Genomic DNA, 27,484 nt, shown 5'->3' on the forward strand with positions numbered 1-27,484 from the left:
ACCGTTCAGGCTTCTACAGCCACACTAATTTAGTGTACAATCATTTTACGCGATATCACTCGATATCAAGATTATGCGCCATCGGCATTATTCATAATGACATATTAATTCACCTTCAATCATTTGTAAATGAGGCTTTTGGAATCATACTGTATCTATCAGAACTTCATTTATTATTTAAATTATTATATTATGTAGGATAGGATTTCATTATGTACTCTAAATATGGTCAATATGTTGAGACATAGTTTGTGTCATTTCATCTCATCCTTGTGTACACGGAAAAGTTATTCTTGAAGCGGGAAAGTTGGATGACTCACGGGTTTAACTCATGAGCAAAAGGTAGTATACAGCGACCCGCGCGCGAGGTTAGCAAGCTGGAAGACATCATCGCCACGCCTACTGGTTACTTGTGAAGAATGAAGAGAGGGAGATGATAATGCGATCTACGAATCAGATGCTTCGTTGTATAGAGATTTGGTATTGAACTGTTACCAAGAGTGGGAGAGCCCGGGTATAAGATCTAGCGCACACTACCACTACCAGAACCACAACTACTTTATTAATTTTGAGACAGTGAGTGGTCGCTTCGAGAGTTTGTTATTTTCGTACAAGTCTGTATTGTATCAGTAGAATAGCGAAGTTGGATCGAGATTTTCTGTTAACATGGTAAAATTCATATCTCTGAATTTTCTCCTCCTACGATCAACGGTGATCAATTTTCACAAGTACAGGGCCAATGTCTAATTTAAAGACTAGGCAATTAGGGAGTGCTAGTCCAGATAGCCTAAACCATATCACAGAAGGAAGGGAGGATGTCGAGGGAGCCAATTGTACAACGAGAAGGGGGAAAGGAGTAACCACGGAAGATAGATGACCTCAACGGAAGCTGTAATTGGTGAGCTTCAACTAGATAAAGTAAGCAACAATTAATTTCAGTAACGTAAATTCTAAAATCCCTCCAATCTTTAAGGAACTTTTCCGATTCATCTCATTTTTTCTATAATAAATTCATTTTATTTTATATTGCGTTAATTTTCTTTCTCATGCGATATTTAATGGTTAATTATTTAAAAACCTACCCCTGTGATTTAAGTATAAGTCTCTATGCTATTAAATATAAATTTTGCTTTACAGTTTTGTTTAAAACTGTAACGCTGGCGCCCAAACATTACATAGGGAAAGGGGAAACCATGGAATGATAACTGATTCTATTTGCGTGGCAATTTGCGGGCAAGCCACATATAGTTTATATTTATATTCATGTGTCCCCAGGTATTAACTTTCGTCTCCTCAAGTGAGAAGTCAGGAGAGCGAACAGTTACAACAGTAATATCAATATTGTATATCAATATATCAATATTAGCAAATAATACACAGTAAGTACAAATATAGGCGTAGTCAAATCAATAGACCAATACTTCATTCCATAATGCACTTCAATTTTACATTCGATTCTGTGCACTTTCTAATCCATCTTTTTTAACCTACTTCTTACATGTAGTTGATAATCAAATAAAGATTCCTAAATTTTCTTTGTCCGTGATAAACAATATGAGAATATCCCAGATCTAATTCCCTGGAACCAAATATTTGTACGATTCTGGGAATAATTACATCTTGGGATTTATGAATTGCCATTGTCCAAGTTAAGAAAAGTGGAAACGGCTACTTGCCATCCTTCCATCTTTACAAGGTTCTAGTCATAGTAGCTCAGTAGCTACAATGGCAAACTGCTACTAATAAATTCATTTAATTTCGGTTTAGTTCACTGTGGATGAAAATAGCCGAAAGAGGTGTTTTGACTAATTCATTATGTTTGTATCTTAAGGATATTTTGTACATTACATGCTTTGAATTCGAGAATAGTTCCGACAAAATGAGTAACCTCACCTCCAACTCCAACATTAGCATGATGATCGATTTTGTCTGTTATTTAATCACATGGGTCTTATTAGCCATAACCGAGCTCATTTTTGAACTATTATTGTGCTGAACTGTTAATGAAGTGAAAGAATAATATAGGCTATAGGTGTATGCACTTCCAAAAGCAGAACATTTAATATTTTACTAAATGTATAATTTATCTGTTCCTCGATATTCACGCGAATGTTGAGATGATGAAGAAGAGAAAGAATTGTATTGCCATCATAATCAAGAATTTGTTTGAGAGTCTTTGTAATATTTTGATTCTTAACACCATGACAGTCTCACTACAATGGCAAATTGAATATTACACTTACGACACTCTGGCATGTCACTCCAGAATGCTCTGTTTCCCTGCTGATGAAATTCTACTCCTTTAGCTCTTATCTCCAATTGGGCGGACAGTGGTTATAGCTAAGAATATATAAGTTGCAGCATACATAAAAACACCTAGAACATGCTGACTGATCCTCAAAATATAAGCAAGCACTGAAATTGGAGTTACATATTGGTGCAAGAATATTATCTATAACAGATCACATAACGATCACATTCGAGATTTCCCTGTGACCTTCCAAACAAATATGACAACACTGATGAGTTCAACTCCTCATCCAGTACCTTACCATGTCCAGAGAGCTTACAGCACTGACACATTGTGACAGAAATTGATATTGTGAATTCATACCAACCTGATGATAACTTTTTGATTATTAATTGAAATTTAAATAGATTATTTTCTGCTAACATTCTAGTTATTGTCGCTTAAGAAACAATACTACTAACCGACCTCGTTTTGGTGATTTGTAACTTAGAAGGATATCACACAAAGTTCCCGTACACTTTAACATACATTATATTGCAGATGAACAATTATCCGATCACATTCATCTTCCCTGCGTTTCTCGCTCATTGGTGCAGGGTCCTCTTTTCGGCCACAAATATCAATGTGTTTCTGTCCAGTGCATCGTCAGAGGAGCGTATCCGCGAATAACCGCGAGGTCTATTTCTTGATAGGATGAAGTGCCATCTTCTCCATAAGGATGTATCTTGTCGGTGTTCTAAACAGAGTGATTTCTTACACATCTAATAGAAGCATCAAATGTGCAATCATTAGGAAATCCACCGTCAAAGGAGGTTGTTCGAACCAACCTGGACGTTCCTTCAGGTATCCACTCTTGAGAAAGGCGTATTTAATCAGGTGCTCGACCTTGGCACTATAAACTGGTAGAGAACAATTGCCTAAAGCTTCAGTTAGTATTATCTGTGCAAAAGCTAATATCAATATATAATTTGTTTGTTATATTTGTAAAGTAGTTTCTATTATTCATACCCATTCAAACACTTTCCTACAAAATGGAGAGTGAACAATTATTAATGACTCAAATATTGTCTCATCGTGACCAATCTTTGGTTTAGCATGTTTTCACATGCAGCATTTCTTCAATTACATCGCATTATAACATTTGCTGTTTCTCGCCTTTTCTGAGCCAGTTATAGTCTACGGCCTTCCTCCATACTATACCTGGTATTATCTGCCTTGTTAGACTTTGTTCCATTATATTCCGATGTTTGTTTCTGCCTTGTATTTAGTTTTCAAGACAATGTCTACACGCTCTAGAAGTAAAATATGGCATCTTCATGTCGCATCCCATTTTCAATTTAGTAAAATGTATTCTTAAAAGAAATGCTTTGCCAGCTATGTAGTGTTTCTTTAGCGACAATTAACTATGAGTACTAGGATTCGCGCCGGACTACATTAATGCAGGCTCAAGAATAATTATGAGCAGTTAGTGAGTGTACGGATCTTCAGGCACCGAGTGCAATGTGAATAATAGTTAGAATGTGAAATATAGTACTATGAAGGAATGAATTAAATATTGTTACCATTAGGAGAAAGAGAAGGAAAATGAATCGTTAGTATCAGGGGACAAAACCTTGAGGTTGTTGAATACTTCAAATATTTGGGAAGTGAAATAATACAAGATGCAAGGTTAGATAACGAGACCAGCAGAAGGGTACAAGCGGGAAATACTTTCTACCAGAATGTAAGAAACCTGGTGTGGAACAGAGAAGTTCCTATGAAATTTAAAGAGATAATGTACAAGATGTACTATACCCCTATATTAACTCATGCATCAGAGGCTTGGACTTTGACAGCAAGGAATGAGAGTAAACTTCAGCCCAGTGAGATTAAGTTCCTGAGTGGTGTGGTAGGGAGGACAAGGAGAGATAGAGTAAGAAATGTTGAGGTCAGAAAAGAGATAGGGGTAGAAAAACTGAGTGATAGGATGGAGAAGAATACATTGAGATGGTCTGGATACGTTATGAGGATGGAGGAGGGAAGGATTCCAAAACAAGTGGTGGAGGCTTAGATAGAAGGAATGAGGGCAAGATGGAGGCCTAGAGCAAGATGGATGGAGTCTGTCGCGAATAGGATAAGAAGAAGATGAAATTAAATGGCGTATGGCTTTTAGTGCCGGGATTTGTCCGAAGACTTCGGCTTGCCAGATGCAGATCTTTTGATTTGACGCCCGTAGACGACTTGCGCGTCGTGATGAGGATGAAATGATGATGAAGACGACACATACACCCAGTCCCCGTGCCAGGGGAATTAACCAATTATGGTTAAAATTTCCGAGCCTGCCGGGAATTGGACCCGGGACCCCTGTAACCAAAGGCCAGCACGCTAACCATTTAGCCATGGAGCCGGACAGAAGAAGATGACTCGACTGAAATACAATTAATGAAGAGTGGTGGAAGGAGAGGCATCAGTGGAGAAGTACCATCAACACCCCGACCTGGCAGGAGCTGGATAAGGGGAAAAGAAAATGATGATAATGATGAATTAGCATAAAAGAAAAGCAGTATGTACACGTAAAGGAGCTGTAAGTTATGAGAAAACAATAGGGTATATTTGCCTGCTTGAGGAAAAAGTTACCTGAACTATTGCCGGAGATGCCTATGGTAATGTTCGTTCTTGGAGCATGGATTTCAGATGACACTGTTTATACAATTTTTTTAAGAACTATGTGAAAACAATTAAATGGAGAGTAAACTATATTTATGTGGTGATGAAATTTTCGTGTAACAACAAAAACATTTTCTACTGTACATTCCATGATGCTATTGCGATGAATGGTCTCTAGAAATATTACACATATTGTTATTTGCTATTTACGGCACATATTTAATCATGATAATGTGTGCTTAACTCATAATCTGATTACTGAACTCGGTTATAAGTGAGTAAATAAATACAGTAAGTAAAAAGTGTCAGTATGTTTAGAAGGTACAGATGATCTCAGAAATGTAAAGCTTTGACACTTTTAATGATATGGATTTGGATTTAGAAGAAAAACACTGACAGTCACTGAATTCCTCACTCTGTCCAGCTATGTACCAAATATGATGGGAAATTTCTGTTGGTCCTTAGTACAGAAATACTGTGATTGACATTGCTATCTATGAGTGAGTGGACTGTTTTCCACAGAACACTTTTGGCTAGGGCACATAGAGAAGCTGCAAGCACTTCCCTTGTTGTGAATGTTGAGGGAGGAAGTGCATACTGCTCTGGTCGGCAGCATACAAATCACATCTGTTGAATGGTGCACCATGTGGCCCATCAGTAAATACATTAAGTGATGAGGTCCACACAGTTATACGATGAGGAGAGGAGCAGGAACAGTTTCAATGACACAAACTCCAAAATATAATAGGGGATGTTTCACTTATCCCTAACCGAACAAGCGCACTATCATCTGGAGATGAGAATGGTGTCCACCTGGGTTAGTCTTCTGGCCCTCTCTTCTGGAAGTTGTCGATGGCTCGGTATGAGGGTGGAGACCATGGATTGACGGGGTGGTGCATGAAGACGAATACGCTCCCGACGACTGGAACTACCACAACCTCCACGAGATGGTCTGCAGCATTGCCAAGAATGACCATGGTGGCGAATGAAGAGTACACATCCTGTAAACCATATTTCCTTATTTAGTTTACAAAACTACCATATAGTTAAATGGTTGTGAATAGGACCAACATGTCTGAAGCATACTTTTACCCTTATTTTGTGAGCATGCTTCCTTGAACAAGAATATTTACAGTACACAATACATGTATTTTTATGCGAATTCATAAAGAAATTGAGAAAAATATTATGTCTTGTTATGAGACAGTGTTTAACTGCAGTTTTCCCGTAAAATCATTCCTTTCACTTTTAGGTACACAAAGCACGTGATTGTGTTATATCTAGAGAAATGAAACTTTGTACACTCATTTAGGACTAGACTGTGATATCAAAACTCTACAATGTTTAACGTAGCTTCTAAGTTATAAAATATTGTACACTGTTAAAATGTATAATTTTAGCAATTAGATTTTAATTAGTCCGCCTATGTGGTGTAGTGGTTAGTGTGATTAGCTGCCCGGGTTCGATTCTCGGCTCTGCCAAGAAATTTGAAAAGTGTTACAAGGGCTGGAACGGGGTCCACTCAGCCTCGGGAGGTCAACTGAGTAGAGGGGCGTACGATTCCCACGTCATCCATCCTCCAAGTGGTTTCTCCGTGGTTTCTCACTTCTCCTCTAGGCAAATGCCGGGATGGTACCTAACTTACGGCCACGGCCACGGCCGCTTCCTTCCCTCTTCCTCGTCTATCTCTTCCAATCTTCCCATCCCCCCGCAAGGCCCCTGTTCAGCATAACAGGTGAGGCCACCTGGGCGAGGTACTGATCCCCTCTCCAGTTGTATCCCCGACGCAAAGTGTCACGCTCCAGGACAGTGCCCTTGAGGCGGTAGAGGTGGGATCCCACGCTGAGTCCGAGGGAAAAACCAACCCTGGAGGGTAAACAGATTACGAAATACAGAAGGAAAGGAAGAAATGATTTTAATTAATTAGTGTAGTAAATATTCGCCGGCCCCGTGGTGTAGTGGTGGTTGCCGGACAATTGCGGTCACGGACATTTGCGGTCGCCGGACATTTGCGGTCACTGAGATAAACTTGTGCCGACTCACAGAAATTTCCCAGTTGTCACAGGACATTTGCGGTCACTGCAGCAGGGTTTGGGCCTCATTAGCTTAATCTCGGGTATCCCCGCTAACCTGCCTGAGTTCCTGCTCGCTCCTTGCAGATCAACATTTTTCTTTCGCGGGCATTATAGAGATTGATGCCTTCAGCCACAAACACCATTCTATACCGAAACTTCCTGGTGTGAGTACTGTATATACTATTGTGTGCTGTAGCTCAATCTTGAAGGTAAGAGGAGGAAGACGAAATATGTGGAAAAAAAATGACAGAATTGAAAGAACCCTTAAGAAATATGAAGAAACCAATGAAATCAGGTCCTGTTTAAAGGCAATTTCTTACATAGAAAAGCTAGCGTAATCTTCTTGCTGCTTCAAGTAATCCTAATGTAAATAGGTATGTACAAAGGAACAACATTATAACGACACTTACCATAATATTTTCTCCGAAAAATATGTTAGCGTGACGTTCGACTACCAGAAATAAATAAATAAATAAATAAATAAATAAATAAATAAATAAATAAATAAATTAATTAATTAAATTAATTACCTATGTATTAACTTTTGTTTTTCTAAAAATGAAGTACTGGTGCGGAATAAAACAGTGTCTTCTACCTTGACCTACCTTTAATTATTCCTCGAAAAATAAGTAGGATTTTTTAAATTAGCCTCCGATGTTTGTACATAAAAATTCACTTTGTGGTGTACTAGAGTTTAAATATCAAATATACGAGCTTGTGCATCTGCGTCACTGTTTATATCGTGGTAGCCATGGGACCTTTCCGTGAGGGTGGTGATTACTGTTTTTGTGATAAAGTAGATCGGTGCCACCATCCTCCCTTAAAACTAACCAGAAAACAGTTCGAATAGGTCCGACTCTCTTTTAGGGAAAAAGAAGGGAAAGGCTACGAAGGACGTGAAAATGTAAGACTGCCTGGGCTTGGCAAACATCGTACCGTGGGGGTCGGAAGAGAACAAGAGTTGTCCAAGAGAGGCCGGATAGGATATAGAATGGAATATATTTATTTATCATCTACAGAATTGTATGTTACCAACAACATTACATGACTTGTTCTTCTCTTTCAGACACACCCAGGTGACGATTTCTTGTTGACTTTCCCTATACTTTCTGTGCATATAACCATTTGCGTTATCAGTAACCGTCAAATCCATTACAGGACACAACAGTAAATACTTACACCGGGAAGTTTCGATATAGAATTGTGTTTGTGTCTGAAGATATCAGTCTCTAAATAATGCCTGTGAGAGAAAAATGTTGATCTGCAAGGAGCGAGCAGGAACTCAGGTAGGTTAGCGGGGTACCCCGAGATTAAGCTAATGAGGCACACTCCCTGCTGCAGTGACCGCAAATGTCCTCTGACAACTGGGAAATTTCTGTGAGTGGGCACAAGTTTGTCTCAGTGACCGCAAATGTCCGTGATTTTGTGATGACCGCAAATGTCCGTGACCGCAAATGTCCGGACACCGTAGTGGTAGCGTGCCTGCCTCTCACCCGGAGGCCCTGGGTTCGATTCCCGGCCAGGTCAGTGATTTTTCTCTCGACATGAGGGCTGGTTCGAGGTCCACTCAGCCTATGTGATTAGAAATGAGGAGCTATCTGACGGTGAGATGGCGGCCCCGGTGTCTAAAGCCTAGAATAACGACCGAAAGGATGCGTCGTACTGACCACACGGCTCCTCGTAATCTGCAAGCCTTTCAAGGGCGTAAGGGCGTAAGCGCCGTGGGGGGGGGGGGGCAGTAAATATTCACAAAATATAAAAATTCCAGAATATCATACAGCTGTATGAATTTATGTTTAAAGTTTGGAGGCAGTGATGTAAGGGGAGTCATGACTGAAATGTTACAATTTTTGAAAAAAATCAAGTTTTCAATTTTAACCTTAAAAATCCCCAATTCTTCCTGTTCCAAATCCCGTTATCAGTTTTTCCCTAGCACCATTTTTTGAAGCTCTACATGTCGGATATAAAGGGTAGCCCACTCCACTTTCTCTCACTTTGTCAGAGATCGTCACCTTCAAAGTTATTTCGGACTACCATTTCAATAATACCGCTGTGCGTAAGGGGAGAAGGACATCTGAGGGAGTAATTTACAGTCCAAGGCAGTTTTAAAGTAAGTATATTTCTTAAAACTTTTTCAGCTCTTTGCCTTGCGACAGATTTCTAAGCAGATACACCTGAATTTTTCAGAGAGTGCTTGAATATGTACAGGAATGAAAAGTAGTTCTGAATGTTATTATCAGTTCAATATTACCTTCATATATTTGCTCCTAAAAGAGCACTAAATTAGAGTTGTGCCTATTGAATGAACAGACTATTAAAACATTAAAAAAACATGTCAAATAGTTTACATCTGATGCAAAACCCGCAGTTGCTCTAAAATATATGAACATTTTTGAAACGTCTGCCAAATTGTAGCCCAAAGAATGAAACCTGTGCCACATGGAGTACTTTTCATTCAAAATATCGAACAAAAGGCAATAACTTTGCAACCAATTAACTTATCAACTCCAAATTTTGTGTGGGACTGTATATTATTAATATGTGCTAGTGTTTTAAATTTGGTTTCAATAAGTGATAAATTATAGAAGTTCAAAATTTCCGCCCTGAGTCCCCTTAACGAGACATTGAAAGATGACATAAAAATAAAATAATACTTGTATGCCCTCAGCTACCGTGTGCAGACATTTAAATTTGACACCATTTGGCTGTCTGCTCGTGAATTTCAACGTTCCGTTTTCCTATAGGCCTGCTAGATAGCAGAGTAAACGAAATCTCTCTTGGACGACTATGGTTGGATTTTAATGATTTTTTTCGGGTGAACACCAAATGTTTTATCATAGTTCCTTTACATGTCTACATCGTACGACACAAGTGTCTCATGGACAATTTTCCGCCCTTCGAAATTCTGACTACCTGTGCCGTGTATGGACCCGCTATCTTGGGATTCGGAGGCCGACACACTACTACTGATCCGAAATTTAAAATAAAGTGCATAGAACAAACTAGGAATCTAAATACTGCATAGTGAATCCATTGTAGTCAGTAAGAATTCGGCTTTACATAGAAAAAATTATGCATTTCCGTCCATAATATTATGGTACGTACATTGAGAAATGTTAGGTCAACTTCGGCATCATTTCATCGTGCGCTCATAATCGTCTTCCCATAAAAATGATCTTTGTGTACAGAATTATTGTTCAATTTAGGGCACTTTTTCTTCAGAACGATTCATCTTCATGGTGTGTAACTCACATTGTGCACATTTCATATCCTGGCATACTTTGGTTCAATCTGTTTCTATGATGATGATGATGATGATTGTTTAAAGGGGCCTAACATCCAGGTCACCGGACCCTAATGGTCCATTCAAAAGGAAACGAGCCGGGGCTATAAAATGAAAACCAGTGTCGTTATTTCAAAAGTATTGCCTAGCACTGTTGAGGCATTTGTCCCACTACGACACAAGGCGGTGAATGGCCGTCTCGTAAAATTCCTTGGGCTGCGTTGTGGACCAGTTCCGAATGTACTGCTTGACGTCGTCGTCGCCTCTCAGAGCCTTCTTTAGTTCACCTTCGATTTTTTGGTTTACGGCGACCCTGCATGCTTCCACTGGAGAATTTGTCGTTTTGACTCGGGTTTGAAGTGATGACACCATGTCTCATCTCCAGCGACAACTCGTGACAGGAAATCACTCCCTTCATTGGCACAGCACAGCAGACGTTCAAGAGGGAGATCCATTCGACATGCTTCCTGTCCTGGTTGAATACTCTGAGGCACCAATTGGGCGCACTTTTAGCGAAATTTCAATCTGTCCTTAATGATGGCGTGAACACTTTCGACGCTCACTCCGACCTGTGCGGCAATGGCTGCTACCGTAACTCGCGGGTCTTGCATAATGAGGGCATCCATCTGCTGGTCAATGGCATCGCTAATGCGGTGTGGTGTTCCAGACTGTATCATCGAAAACGCTAACTGTCCTTCCCTGAATCGCCTGTGCCACGCCTTGACACTTGCAAAGGACATGCAGTGCTCTTCGTACACTTGTACCATTCAGCGATGAATTTTTGTCCCACCTCCCACTCCTTCTGCTGTCAGGAAACGCTCTACACCCCTTTGGTCTTCTTTTGAATACTCCATTTCACTGCTGTCAGCACGACTGGGTGCAGCGGACGATCAAGGGGTGCGCATGCTCGCTCTCTCGTCACGTGGTGTGCACCCATGTCCATCCAGCACCGAGTTCAGGATCTCAGTGCTCTTAAAGGGACCGCACCTTCTTCCGCAGGCAATTCCATTTTCATTTTATAGCCTCCGGCTCGTTTCTTTTTGAACGGCCCTCGTGATTAAAATTTTAAAATATATTCAACCATCACCTTGAGGATTTGAAAGTCGCGCCACTCCAGATTAACTTGTACATGGAGAAGTAGCTTGGGTAATTCAGAGTCGACATGGGTTTTCCTTGGAACGTGTAGTCACCGCCATTGTTGTCGCGAACCAACAAAGTACCTTAACTTACAATTAAGCCCTTCCGGCATGTTTAGATCACTTGGTCGGAGTATAGAGATAACAGAAGATATTTAATGTTTTGTGGATACTTTTATGTTGTAAATTGATGCCAGGTTCAGCAAATTAGCTTGTGTACGTGTTGGAAAAAATATGGGAGGCGGAATGATCTGATGGGTCAAAAGCAAGGGGTGCCAGCGAAATTAATTCATCCAAGAGGAAATTAAACACATACGAAGGAAGAAAGGTCTTGTTTGAATCCGTCATTTATTACGGGAGATTTTAATAAGGCATCCAGGTCATCATCATGCTGAGAAATTGTATTTCATTAAATTGATAGGATTTGTGGTTAATGTTTTGGCTCAATTGAGATCGCCAGCTTCCCAAGCACAGCAGCGAAAGCCGACACATACATTTCCAAGTCGCTGAGGAGTGTAGACGTGCTTGTCTCGCTCCAGAGTTTCATGGTGTTGCACCTTAGTGAAACATACCTTCCAGCAAGGGTTAGCTCTGACAACAGTTGAAATAATAGTCGAAAGAACCAGTGTTGAGTATTATTGAGAAGTAGTATATTTTGACAAGGTGAAAGTAAAGTCTACGGACGGCTTTAACATTCTTGTACCCCAGCGTCCAGGCAGCCTAACGTTGTAAGGTTCTATAGTTCATTTTTGTGCGGGCGTGGACGGTATTACGGATATACGCGATGCGTGTGCGATAATACGGTTTCATCAAACCGTCCGTGTGATTTTTTTTCAGATACTCTATTGTTCGAGAGGGCACAATACCACTGCTTCTCTCCGAGGAACACGAAGGGAAGTCTTCCATACCTTCGTAGTTTCTCTTGTAGTTCTCAGCTTATTTGGAAGAGGGGTGGCCTGCCACTCCATCTCCCAATGTGACATCACCAAATGTTTCAGCTGAAAACGAGTATCACTGGCTGGAACCTTATAAGGCAACGAGGGCAATGTGACCGCCTCCTTGGCAGCCCTATCAGCTAACTTGTTTCCCGCTACACCCATGTGGCTTGGGAACCACAAAAAAGATTCTGGTGCTAGCATTCCAACATCCGGCCAGCAGGTCGTGGATCCGTTGCACCAGAGTGTGTCGCGGGAAACATGCATCAACCAATATATTGCAACGAGCTGAAGGAGTCGGGACACAGCAACAAGTGCCGGCGGTCATTGGACTGCGCGTACTGCAGAGCTTCAAGGATGACATAGAGCTCTGCAGTGTACACACTACAGGTTTCCGGTAGAGGAAACAATCCGTCTCTACATGCACGATTTATTGCACTCATAATGACATTGTAATTTGGAGACAATTTTCAATTGGTTACTGTTTGGTCTGGCACAGAGAAGAACTATAAATTGAAATTGTATGTTACTGAAATATTTTGTTTTTTAACTGGGTCTCTTTGTTCATTTTCCACATGCAGTAAAGTTCCGATTACTCGTGAGTGCCAAGAATTTTTTAAAGTTATGAATACACATGTGTGTGCGCCACTAGCCCAAAAACAAATGTACATTAAATGTGTTCTATCTCGGAAAACATTCTGAATAGGGCATATGAAGTTTATTGCTTCAAATGATCCTTCCTGTCTTATCCCTGATGGGACATTCTGTATACTTCGGGGCATCATAATATTAGAGTACCGGATTCTAACCGAAACACTATCACTCAATATTCATAGGCATAATGCAGTGGTTGGGGTCAAGTGTCTGGAGTTATTGCCTGTTTGTCGAAGGATGATGTTACCAAAGCATTAGAGTGATTAGTATTCAAGTGAAGTAAACATTAGGCCCAATCGTAGGAAGAAATTTTACTAGGTTGTCTCTTTTGCCATATATATGGTGCAGAATTCATACTGTGTTAACAAAATCTAATCACTTCGCAGCAATTTCTCTCTTCAGTCATCCTTACCATTCTGAAAAGACGATCTACAGTACCTTCGATGTTGCTTCTATTATCTCCAATTCAACCCCAGATATATTTTGTGAAAGATTTTCCGTAACTTCGAGCATAGACAGCACTTACGTCACCAACCCGAAATTAACTATATGTTTCATTTCCATGACTTTGTTATGTATTTTGTGCAAAGAAACGCTAAACTAATTCCCATGTTCCTTAAAATGGTGCTCGATGGTGGAAACACGTTACAAGGGAATGTCAATCGTGTTGCTCCAGAACAATGGTACATACTTTATGCAATGTATCTGATTGTCAGACCTTTCTATAACAGAAAAAGACGAATGCTAACGTTCGATCATTTGAACACAGTAATATACTGCAGTAGTACTATCTAGAAGATTTAGAATAAGATACGAAATCAGTGAAAGTTTATTTCTTTTCATTCCTCCACATTCTGACTTGCAGCGAGGCTCAAAACTCCTAGCTGTGGATTGTCATCCAGACGTAAAGGATTTACATGGGTTGTACTGTGTTCTAAAATAGGTTCATAGCGTTAGGCAATGGATGCATGTTCAGCGGAAGTATAGGACATGGATGATTGGGCCTCAAATGTCTCGGTGCATTGCACTGTTTGTCGCGAACTGTGTGTGGATTTATGGATTTTAAGTGGGCATTTTTGTCCTATTGTTGCTCATATCATTTTTCCGAAACGAAAGTGCACTGAGCGAACAGTAGAATACATGTCATGTGCTCCTTTTAGGGGAGTGATGTCGAAGCTGCACTGTTATTAAGTGGTTCGTTCGGCTCGACATTTTTATATAAAACATAGAGAACGTCCCGGCAGGCCGGCACAAGGTGATAGGAACAAAATTATGTATTACTTTCCACATAACACGACATAGAACATAGTGCAGATAATCTCTGTGTCCCATATTGACTTTGCAAGGCATTTGTAGACACTCAGATACGTGAATCTGTACGCAAGATGTCAGTGAAGACTGGATAGTGAATTGGGCAATAACAGTTCCAGGGATGAGCAAAACAATCCATCGTTAATCACTTCAAAAGCAGGTCTGCACTGGAGGCAGCTAAAGCGTTTTTTATTGTTAGCCTGGAAATGCGTCGTGTATTACGAGTGCCTACTGCCTAACCAGGCACTGAATTCCTATGTCCCCAATTGGAATGGTTAAAAGCTGCAATGAGTACAAAGCGTCTGTAATTGGCCAACCGAAAATAAGTCTTCCATGTCGAACACGCCAGATCACATGCCTCTTGTGCAGAGCTGGTGGAAATTGGTGCTGGTTGGTTGGGGTATCCTAGCTCAACAACCGTATTTCATGGACTTCGCATTTTCAGATTACCACTTCCATATATTTTGGTCCGAACAAAATTCCCCTAATGGGAAGGAATTCAGTTTCTACAGAAGTCTCCAGGAGCAGTCCATCGCCTCGAATGATGCCATGTTCTTGAAGTATGGAATCATGCAACACAGATGAAGAAAGTTTGTGGAGGAAAACTGCGGACATGCGGTTTAATACAAGCCAGCTGACAGTGTCTTCCAGTTTTAACTAACTCCCGATTTGAACTTTTGTTTCAGTACCATGTAAAAATCTGTGAACTATATTTATCTACGAGGGAAAGTCAATAAGTATCTGCAATTTTGCCCTAATTATCTTTATGTTGGCTGTATGGCGTTTGTGCTGACCATTCGCTAGACAACACCGTTACTGGGTTTCAGCGTTATCAGATCAGTACAGCTTGCGACGTAAAGATGGCCACGCCACTCTCTCTCTCTTTGCACCAAGAAGGAACAGCGTTCTATAATCCATTTTTTTGTGGTCTGAGCGTGTACCAGGAGCGAAAATTCATAGAAAACTTTTAGCACAACACGGGAACAATGTTTTGCCACAGCAGATGCTTCCATTCTATGCTCTGACGTTTCCTCTCTGCTTCGAAGTGGTGAATCCATGTTTCATCTCCAGTGATAATCCGTTTCAGAAACGTTTCACCTTCGTTAGCATGACGGTCCAGTAGGTGCTGACAGATTCTCACAAAATTGCGCTTCTGCTCTTCATTGATTTGTTTTGGAAAACTTTTCGAACAGACTTTGTGAAAGTTAAGCCTGTTATGCATCATTTCATATGCAGAACCATGGCTAACGTGCATATGGTTTCCCACGTCATCGACAATCACTCGTCTGTTATTCAGGATCATATCGCGCACTTGTTCAATATTGGCATCAGTTACGGCTGCAGATGGACGCCCGGATCTTTCCTCATCCTTCACGATCGTGCAACCCTTTTTGACCTGTTCAATCCAATGGTAAACACTTCACTGTGGCAAAACATTGTTCCGGTGTTGTGCTGAAAGCCTTCTATGAATGTCCGCTCCTGGTGCACCCTCAGACCACAGAAAACGGATTAGGAACGCTGTTCTTCCTTGGTGCAAACAGAGTGGCGCGGCCATCTTTACGTCACAACAGCGCAAGCTGTACTGATCTCGTAACGCTGAAACCTACCACAGACGTAGACAACGGTGTCATCTAGCGGCTGGTGAGCATACAACGCCATAGGCCCAACTTAAAGACAATTAGAGAAAAATTTCAGATACTTAATGACTTGCCTACGTATGTACAAAAATGCCACAGTAAAGAAATACAAGATGCATGTTTTCCTCACAATTCTCTTATTTGTACTAAGGGTACACCGGTAGAACTCAGAACGCATTGTTAGAGACTTTAAATATACTTCAGTATACTTTCAAGCCGCCATAGAAACAAGTTAAAAATAAATATTTTATTTCTAGACGAACAGTTGATTCCACTTGTCTCAAAATTTACATGCCATTTTTCATGTGTAAACTTACCTAATGCTAACCACCCAAGAGCAATGGGCCACACACCAAGGACTAGCTGCTGAGCACAGAGGATCAAGTTTGTGGCCATCCCTGCTGCTGGAAGCCATGGGACTAGAGGAATAATATGGCTGGTACTCCGCTGAGTGGCTTTGTTCTGCGGTTGTCTGGCGATGACGACCAGGAACAGCAGTGTGCCGATGAGGAATGCGATGGCGCACCAAATTCTTGCAACCGATGGCATGATTGATGCTGCTCCAAGAAAGACCATGCATGCCAACGCTCCACAGAGTGCGAAGGAAACTCGTCGAGATGTTGCAGCAGAAGGTTCTTGAACTGGCAGTGGAGTGCCTGTCATAGTAGTAGCCACCTGCACAGAAACAAACTTAGAGAAGTACATCGTCATCCAAAAGGCAAGTACCCTTAACAATGCTAGGTGTAAAGGAATACTGGCTAATGTGCCGTAGACTTCAGAAGTAGATGTTACGTGTGGAACATTTGTAAGAGAAACATCTGCTGGAGAAATTCCTATGAATTGGATACTAGAATTCTCAGGACACCGATATTTACAATTTTGGGTGAGATATCAAGGTTTTCAGCAAAATTATACTTAACCTTATTAGTGCGAAGTGCTCTACTTTATCGTGCCAGACGATAATTTGACAGTTGAGTTTTATTTTTTTTGCTAGGGGCTTTACGTCGCACCGACACAGATAGGTCTTATGGCGACGATGGGATAGGAAAGGCCTAGGAGTTGGAAGGAAGCGGCCGTGGCCTTAATTAAGGTACAGCCCCAGCATTTGCCTGGTGTGAAAATGGGAAACCACGGAAAACCATTCTCAGGGCTGCCGATAGTGGGATTCGAACCTACTATCTCCCGGATGCAAGCTCACAGCCGCGTGCCTCTACGCGCACGGCCAACTCGCCCGGTGAGTTTTATTTAATAAAAGCAATTGTTATTCTTCTTATTATTAATACTCCGCCACTTTCTCCACAGAAAGGTAGGGATGCGAGTGCGAACTGTGTCACACATGCGGATTTGGGCCAGTTTTTGGGCCAAATGTTCGTCCTGATGCCAAGTCTATGTGGAGGGATGTATCTACTATTGTGTGTTCGTGTGGTGGTTGGTAGTGTGGTTTGTTGTGCGTATATGAAGGATAGTGTGTTGAAGAAAACACGAACACCTAGTCACTGAGTCAGAGGTACGAACCGGACGCGAATAAAATCCCCAGCCCAGCCGGGAAACGAACACGGGACCCCACTGAATCAAAAGTCTCGACGCCATTCAGCCAATGATTCGGACAATTAGTAATTAAATTCGACATTCAGTGCATCGATTTAAAGCAGCATAACTACGCTAAAATGTTGGAAATTGATGAAATCTATTGGTTGACAATCTTTTTCAAATATAGACTATAAAACCTAGAAATTGAAAAAGATTCTACAAAAGAAAAATGTTTGAATGGATGGTGTATCTCAAATTATTTATTCATTGTCATAGGTTATTCTTAGTTTATTCGTTGCTATTTACGTTGCGAAGATCATCTGTATCCAAAGAGAACAAAACATACTCGAACGTCAAATATGACGGTACGAGAAGTCAGAGAGGCTAGAAAGAAGGAAAATACATTTCCAGAGTTACCTTTAGAACGCAGTTCAGTAAAATGCCCTATGTATCACTGATAATTATCTTAAACCCGCTGTCTAACTGAACGTCGAATTTTTCAACACTGGTACTACAGAACACACAAAGCGATGTGGCCGTGCGGTTAGGGTCGTAAGCTGTGAGCTTGCATTCGGGAGATAGTGTATTCGAACCTCACTGTCGGCAGCCCCGAAGTTGGTTTTCCGAGTTTTCCCCATTTTCACACCAGGCAATTGCTGGGACATTACCATTGTGAAGGCCACGACTGCTTCCTTCCCAGTCATACCCTTTCCTATCCCATCGTTGCCATAAGACCTATCTGTGTCAGTGCGAAGTAAAGCGAATTGTAAAAAATAAAAGAATAAAAAATTTTCACTGAAAACTTTTTTATTGTAACGAGTGCCAGAAGTGCCTGAAGGTTGTGATGTTTGGGACATCACTGCATGTATTAAATTATTGAACTATATAATTAATTGATAAGATGTATATATTTAATCACTGGTAGGTCATTTTAAAATTAATATGTATATATATATATATATATAGGGTTTTAATCATCCATTTCACATCATCATTTCATTTCTTTGTATCCCGGCTATAACGTATTCTGAACGAACAACTTATTGTGTAAAGTGTTTCAACATCATTCGTATTAATAGCTTGCAGTAAATTTTCCAATAGCCGTAGTGAGGTGACCATAGTCAGCAGGCTAATTTCAGCCCATTACCAGGAAATGTACGTCATCAAGTTTACGAGAGACCTTACCCTCTCCTCCCTCTGAGGAAACAGTTGAAGCCATGTTTAACATCTACTTTTCGAAGTTCGCTACCTGACGCTTCATTTCCGAGGGAAAGTTCAGCCTATGTGAAAGGACGTAATGAAGCAACGTGAAGGATTCACAGCAATATATAGGAGAAGGGATGAGACCTCAATCTTACAGGACCATGTGATATGGTTGATGGAGGGAGATTTTGACGGCTATATACTCGGCGACAAGAGCTGGAGAGGACACTCGTACTCACATTCAGATTCACATTCAGATTGACCCTCGTACTTGTACTCTTGGAAGACACTCTTACGACGATTCTACGTCTGCACATCGGAGAAGATTTTAACTTAGTTCACTTCGCATCTGAGTAGAATTGTAACGGTTCAAATCCCGTTACAAAATGATATCTGTATTTTATTATTGTATGATTTTATCTGTATTATTATTATTATTATTATTATTATTATTATTATTATTATTATTATTATGTCAGTATTATTATTATGTTATCTGTGATATTGTTACTATTATTGTAATTATCCGTTTTATTCAATTTTGCAATTGCCTGTTGCTTGCAAGATTGCACTTTGATGTATGCATATATACGTATGTGTAGTGTAGTATAACACTCAATACCTGTACAGTGAGAATTGTTGTATATATCAGAGATTGAGTGTGACGTTGGGACATTGTGCAAGATTAGTGGCGATTCTGCCAAGTCATCGCCGCGCCTTGGCTACGTCATCGTATTTATTTAGCAATGAGCGCACGGACTCAGTCGCCGCGGGGCTATTTCACCACTGTGTGTAATATCTGTCGCGTAGGTGGGAGTATGTCATTGTTATTTCTGGAGATTACGTAGTTGTGTCAACCAACGTCTATATAAGGTGGATGCATATTGTAGCGTCAGTCATTACTTATACGGATGCAGTACAGTGAAGTAGTCTACTAGATCAAGAGGCCTAGGGTGGTCAGTCAACCAGTGTGAACGAGAGATGGTGAAGACTCAGTGAGCCAATATTGGTCATTGAGAGAGTGAGACCAAATGGTTGGTCCGTCACTTAGTGGAAGACGCGGACGCAAGGCTTACCAAGGAGTCAGAGAGGGCAACCCTGGACCTGCCAAGAGGTCATACCATATTGACTTACAAAGAAGTCAGATGATATGGAGAAGAAGCAGTCTCAAGGATGTATCACCACGTTAGGCGTGACACATCTACAGTAAACACCAGAGCAATGGATTACGTCGTAATTACACTCAACGTGTTAAAGGTACAGTCAAGTGAATCAGTGAGGGAAATATTTCGTATAAATTGTTAAATGTCCGGTCAAGAAGAATTTAAATTCATGCCTAGTTTCTTTCAGTTGCAATGTCATAATTTCATATTCTCATCTGTTTTATCGCAACAAGACTCACTATTTTTGATATATTTTTTAAAGAATATATATTGTTCTATCAAACGAATTCATAGTTTCATTTCATTGACAGTAAAATATCTTAACCTCAAAATTAATGGGGAAACCGAACGCCAATCTCCTTTTCCCAGAACTTATATGGTATGTTGTCAAAAGTAAGCTTATTACCCCACACCCTAGAGATAGTCAAGAGTCTCATTCTATTATTGCTGTACTGAGTGACAGCTGGCGCCCTTCAAATAACGTATGTGTAAGTAAGCAGGTAACAAGTAAGTGTGAGTATAAGGTCCGACGAGTGTGTATTATATTTAATGAATGTTAATTTTCAGATTTTCCATTTTAAATGCAGAGATTTCAGATTTTTCAAGTTAAATGCAGTTTTATATATGTTTGTAAATATAGTCAGCAATTCAGGAACATGTTCACAATGTGGCTCCGCAACGTGGTGCACGAATAAATTCAGAATTTGGTCTGAATGACAGCATATCATAGGTTCATTTGGGAAGAGTATGCACATTTAAGCCAACGGAATTATTACCGGTAAATTTCAGGAGTGTAATTTTGTGATATATATTTGTATTTTGGGGATATGTTAAGGGATTTGAAGAGGGAAATTAATTTGAGATCGCGTACTATCACTAGTGAACCAAAGATGGACAAGGAAGACAATAACAAGTCATGTGACGACGAGGTCATTGCTTCGGCGGACTTCCAAGGTGAAATTCAGAGTAGGGAACAGGTGAATACGATGGAAGCTTCGGAATTAATTCAGGAAAGTGCAGAAATTGAGAAACACACTGAAACTCAAAAGGAAATCGCGGGGGGAATAAACCAAGGTTTTTTTAATTTGTTGATGGCCAGATTTACCGAGCTCAGTAATGAAAATAAGAAAGAGATGAAAGAGATGAAAGAATTTTTTAGTAGTATTAGTAATGAAAATAATAAGAAACAGATGGAAGAATTAATTAGCAGTAATAACGAAAATTGTAATGCGATCATTAGTAATATAGATTCTAAGATACTAGAGGTAACAGGGCAATCGTGTAAGTTAGAACGTAAGTCAAATGAAGAGTGTGTTGAAAATGAAGATGAAATGAAGTTGAATCGGAGCAGTCTTCATATTCAGACCGAGCAAGTCAAAGAAATATGTACAGAGAATATCGTAGAATTAAGTGATGAAAGTTCTAGTAATCGGGAAGAAATTCATGACGTAGTCGAGAAAAGATTGGACAAGAGTTACAATGCAGTTAGGGAAGATACGAGGGAACAGATTAGTAGAATTGAACAAATTGAAAGCAAACTTGTGGAAGTCAGTGAACTACGGAACGAACAGGAAACGCTATCACAGCAGGTGAGTGAGAGAGAGGAAGAATTGCAGGAAGACGTGAGAATAGTGGAAGAGAATGCTGAAAGAGCAGCGGAAGAAGAAGAAGAAGTTGAGAACTGCCAGGGAGTGATACGGCAGAAAGGTACAGGTGAGACGGCGAGAGAAGTGGTAATAGCGAGTGGTTTGTTCAGTAGAGATCGTGATTTAACCAGGTTTTCTGGAAGACAGTTCAGTACTATAGAATTTGTAAAAGTAGTTGAGAAAAGATTTGCAAGTAAGTCGAGGAATAATATTAATGAATGGGAATATGTGTTGGAGATTTTGTCTAATGTTTTTATCGGTGAATGTAAAATATGGTTTCGAGTGTACTGGGATAATATGTCTATTTTAGGAGAGGTTAAAGTGTTCATTGACAGGCTTTGGGAAGAATGTTTACAGGGGCGAGAGAGAGAGCGCATGATGTCTGGGGAAAATAGTATAGTAGAGAGAGGAGGAAAAATGTTAGCCGTGTATCAGAGGAGAGGTAGTGATCATGATCCGCAGAGGATTAATAGTTGTGTTGATGGTGATAGTGGTCGGAAGAGTAATCAGAGAGAATCGGGAGATGGGAGGCGTATGGATTTGAGTTATGAGAGAGAAGGTCAGAAGAGTAATCAGAGAGAATCGGAAGATGGGAGGCGTATGGATTTGAGTTGTGAGAGAGAGTATCAGAGGAGTAATCAGAGAGAATCGGAAGATGGGAGGCGTACGGGTTTGAGTTATCAGAGAGACTATGATAGTCTTAATATGAATGTTATCCAGGTGTCGTTATCGAGTCAGAGTATTTCAGATTCACAGGGAATCGGGTAAGTTACCGGTAAGTGGACAGGCTGAAGGTAGAAAATGAACAGGTATTTAGTATAAGTAGTTATGTAGTGAAAGTAGATTTAAGAGTAGTGTGATTGTGACCTAAGTAATGTTAAGTGAGATATTTAAGTAGTGCCGTAGTCGTAGATCATGCAGTAATTAATGGTAGCAGTAAGTTAGACGTAAGAAGTGTTCTGGTAAGTGATGTAAGTACTTATAAAATATTGAGAATGTGATGTAAGTAGTGAGGTAATAACTCCGATGATGGAAATTGTGAGATGAAGAAGGTACTATTAGATATTATAACAGCCGTTGGGTAAGTCGCAGTGAGTAAATAAGTTGATAGCGGTACCAACCATAATTGAAGATAATTGGAAGTTTCAGACATGCCTTGTTGTACCAGAACTTGTGTATTCAGTTGTTTTGGGAGCTGACTTGGTTGCACATCATGGAAGTAGAGTAGACTTTGATTTAGGTAGTGTGTGTTTGTTCTGGGAGGAAACTAGCAAAGAAGTACGTGTTAATTATGATGGTCTGAGGTAAGTGTGTTGGTGACGTGTGTTCTTTGAAATATATGAGAGGTAAGTGAAGTTGTTCCTAGTGAGAGGAAATGTTTTGTTGGGTGTGTTACGTGCCTGTACGACCAGTATCCGAGGGATAGTCGGTATGAGGCAGTGACGTGAGGTAATTTGAGTGAATTACAGGAGGAGTAATTGTGTTCGATGTTAGGTAAGCATCGAGATGTATTTAGTGGTAAGTGAGGAAGAACACGTATATGAACATAAATTTGTAGTAAATGACCATAGATCGTTTGTGGGAGGTAAGTACCCCATTCAACTTAAAAATGCTAGTGAAGTCTGAGAACAAATAAACATTATGCTGGATTACGGAATAATTGAACCATCTTGTAGCCATAGTATTGATTCTTTAATTATTGTTGCCAGGAAGGATGTGATCTATTGAGATATGTAAGTCAATGAGGGCAAAATTGATTCAGTTTGAGTGACAGAGTGCTACTCAGAGTTCCATTTTCATCATCTGCAGAGGCGGGAAATATGTCTAAGTTATTCTTTTGTATCAGGGGTATTTCACTATTGTGAACCGTATCGGGAAGTGTGCATATTCTTTAATAGATCAGGAGGGGAAGATTGTCGGTACTTATAATATTAAGAATTTAAAGAAGTATTTCACGTGAGATTTGTTGAAATAAGAGTAAGATGATTAAATTTTGTGAGAAACTGGCAAAATAAAATTAACATCTGCGATTTGCGTGTGAACCAAGTGTCGTATTGGTGTATTGGAAGAATAAGTGCTACATTGTCATGTACTGTGTGACAAAAAAAACGGAGAACAGGACATTGGACAGTTACCTGCGATAACAATATGCGAGAACAGTTCTCATATAAGTGATATTTCACAAAAAGTTTTGATATGTAAAAAAAAGAAGAATGTAGTGTAATCATTTAAAATTATTTGTATGTGTTAAATTGAGTGCTGTACTCTTGTGATTTGTATGAGAGAAAAAGAGAATGGGACACTGAACAGTTATCTACGATGGCAATGTGCGAGAAAAATTCTCATATGTGATGTATTATAAAATGTATGGATGCTGAAAAAGAGAATTATTGTTGTATACTCATTTAAAGTGTTTATATGTGTCAGTGTTATATATATATATATTATGTTGTTCATAAATCAATCGATTCTTTGTTCTTCGATTTATTTATGAGGGAGGTGAATTGTAACGGTTCAAATCCCGTTACAAGATGATATCTGTATTTTATTATTGTATGATTTTATCTGTATTATTATTATTATTATTATTATTATTATTATTATTATTATTATTATTATGTCAGTATTATTATTATGTTATCTGTGATATTGTTACTATTATTGTAATTATCCGTTTTATTCAATTTTGCAATTGCCTGTTGCTTGCAAGATTGCACTTTGATGTATGCATATATACGTATGTGTAGTGTAGTATAACACTCAATACCTGTACAGTGAGAATTGTTGTATATATCAGAGATTGAGTGTGACGTTGGGACATTGTGCAAGATTAGTGGCGATTCTGCCAAGTCATCGCCGCGCCTTGGCTACGTCATCGTATTTATTTAGCAATGAGCGCACGGACTCAGTCGCCGCGGGGCTATTTCACCACTGTGTGTAATATCTGTCGCGTAGGTGGGAGTATGTCATTGTTATTTCTGGAGATTACGTAGTTGTGTCAACCAACGTCTATATAAGGTGGATGCATATTGTAGCGTCAGTCATTACTTATACGGATGCAGTACAGTGAAGTAGTCTACTAGATCAAGAGGCCTAGGGTGGTCAGTCAACCAGTGTGAACGAGAGATGGTGAAGACTCAGTGAGCCAATATTGGTCATTGAGAGAGTGAGACCAAATGGTTGGTCCGTCACTTAGTGGAAGACGCGGACGCAAGGCTTACCAAGGAGTCAGAGAGGGCAACCCTGGACCTGCCAAGAGGTCATACCATATTGACTTACAAAGAAGTCAGATGATATGGAGAAGAAGCAGTCTCAAGGATGTATCACTACGTTAGGCGTGACACATCTACAGTAAACACCAGAGCAATGGATTACGTCGTAATTACACTAAAAGTGTTGAAGGTACAGTCAAGTGAATCAGTGAGGGAAATATTTCGTATAAATTGTTAAATGTCCGGTCAAGAAGAATTTAAATTCATGCCTAGTTTCTTTCAGTTGCAATGTCATAATTTCATATTCTCATCTGTTTTATCGCAACAAGACTCACTATTTTTGATATATTTTTTAAAGAATATATATTGTTCTATCAAACGAATTCATAGTTTCATTTCATTGACAGTAAAATATCTTAACCTCAAAATTAATGGGGAAACCGAACGCCAATCTCCTTTTCCCAGAACTTATATGGTATGTTGTCAAAAGTAAGCTTATTACCACCGGGCGAGTTGGCCGTGCGCGTAGAGGCGCGCGGCTGTGAGCTTGCATCCGGGAGATAGTAGGTTCGAATCCCACTATCGGCAGCCCTGAAAATGGTTTTCCGTGGTTTCCCATTTTCACACCAGGCAAATGCTGGGGCTGTACCTTAATTAAGGCCACGGCCGCTTCCTTCCAACTCCCAGGCCTTTCCTATCCCATCGTCGCCATAAGACCTATCTGTGTCGGTGCGACGTAAAGCCCATAGCAAAAAAAAAAAGCTTATTACCCCACACCCTAGAGATAGTCAAGAGTCTCATTCTATTATTGCTGTACTGAGTGACAGCTGGCGCCCTTCAAATAACGTATGTGTAAGTAAGCAGGTAACAAGTAAGTGTGAGTATAAGGTCCGACGAGTGTGTATTATATTTAATGAATGTTAATTTTCAGATTTTCCATTTTAAATGCAGAGATTTCAGATTTTTCAAGTTAAATGCAGTTTTATATATGTTTGTAAATATAGTCAGCGACTCAGGAACATGTGTACAGTATACTACTCAAAAGTTCCTCTCATTGGGACCTGTTATCTCAATGACGAGAGGTAAAGTCAACGGGAGACCGGTTTTGACTAGTATAGGGCAGGAGAGCTTTTGTTATGAATTTAGTTACGCTACTGTTCCGTAATACGGAAGAATACAAGTGTATTCTTTCCATGAACATAACCCATGGTGGTTTTGCTTTTAAAATTAGGACTCATTACGACTTTATGTAAGGAGTACAGTAGGAAGTGTTAAAGGCAGGAAAGTCATAGTGCAGCTAGTGTACTATCCACAAAGTAGGACTAGAATCCACAAGAGATGACGCCGCCTGTACGAGAGATCCATCAATTATCAGCTTCTACATAACAGAGTCTACAAATGGTGAGCTAATGGCATAAATTACTGCAAGTCTTCGCGCAACAGTTGATTTTCTTAGAGTTTATTTCATTCATTTTTTTTCGTAAGTTCAGATTTCGTTAATACGCCGTTACGTCACGTTTTTCATCCTAATAAATAGCTGTTTTAATTTGTATTTTCTGAAATTATTATTAATGTTCCTTAAATTCCAAGTTAGTGTACTTAATGGTTAGTGTTCCGTCACCCCACCCCTGGGAGTTTTTTGAGTCTCATTACGTGTTATTATTATTATTATTATTATTATTATTATTATTATTATTAATTATCAACTTTCGTTTTCAAGCCATAAGCCTGAAGGCTGGTGCCCATGGGATATTGTTTACGGAGAAGCAATGATATATTATTTATTGATATTAACATTAAGGTGACCCGACCCGTCACAATTTTGTCACACATCTGTGGGCAGAGTGGGTACGTCACAAGGTGAATATTGTTATAACCGGGAAATAAAATAATAATATGTTTGTGATCTACTTTCGAGTGTCCAAATCTCTTTTCTTTTAACCTGTAATTCTAATTATCTGCTGATGATAACATTGCATATCGTGGCCTAATTAGCAATACCTCGTATCTCACAAAGCTCTTCCTATCCATTATGTTAAGACTAGTCACGCCTCCCAGCCACTTGTGGATATGCAGTCCATCAGAACAATATTCGCAGAGTTCAATTTTCTTATGGTTACGTGTAAAGGAAAATGAACCTTACCATACAGTATTGTAGGGATGTACGTTTGCATGACTTACTTTGCGCACTTCTACAGTCTTCTTTTTCTTCTTCTTTTTCTACCGCATTTCCCACATCTGTGGTGTCGCGGGTGTAAACTGTGTCGCACATGTGGATTTGGCCTTGTTCTACGACCGGATGCCCTTCCTGGCGCCAACCCTATATGTAGGGACGTGATCACTATTGTGTGTTTCTGTGGTGGTTGTTAGCGTAGTGTGCTGTGTGAATATGAAGAGGAAAGTGTTGGAATAGACACAAACACCCAGCCCCCGGGCCAGAAGAATTAATTAGAGGCAATTAAAATCCCCGACCCGGCCAGGAATCGAACCCGGGACCCTCTGAAACGAAGGCCTTAACGCTGACCATTCAGCCAAGGAGTCGGATCTATGCACTTCTACAGTATACTGTATATAAGGTTCATTTTACTTTATGAACAGGCATACCAAAATTAACACTACGGAAATTGTTCTGATGAAGTGCAAATCCATACGCGGCTGGGAGGCGTGACCAGTCTTAAGGAATATAATGGATAGGAAGAACATTGGGAGATACAAGGTACTGCTTCTGAGGCGCCGATATGTAACAGGGTGAACAATAAAACTAGTTTATTCCAATACTATACACATTTTGTTAGTTTCAAC

At 40.0% G+C, this 27,484-nt stretch overlaps 1 protein-coding gene across 1 annotated transcript in view; it reads right to left on the minus strand.

Moving 5' to 3' along the window:
• Positions 1–5,683: 5,683 nt before the first annotated feature.
• The window catches only part of tadr (torn and diminished rhabdomeres), a 214,001-nt gene continuing 192,200 nt past the window's right edge, over positions 5,684–27,484 (minus strand). Inside the window, exons 8-9 of the mRNA XM_067140157.2 lie at positions 16,246–16,603; positions 5,684–5,898 (exon numbers count right to left, since the gene is read on the minus strand). Of these exons, the coding sequence (XP_066996258.2) occupies positions 5,684–5,898; positions 16,246–16,603 (573 nt within the window). The remainder of the gene's footprint in view (positions 5,899–16,245; positions 16,604–27,484) is intronic.

The sequence above is a fragment of the Anabrus simplex genome, chromosome 2 (assembly GCF_040414725.1).
Source record: "Anabrus simplex isolate iqAnaSimp1 chromosome 2, ASM4041472v1, whole genome shotgun sequence".
Classification (NCBI taxonomy): Eukaryota; Metazoa; Arthropoda; class Insecta; order Orthoptera; family Tettigoniidae; genus Anabrus; species Anabrus simplex.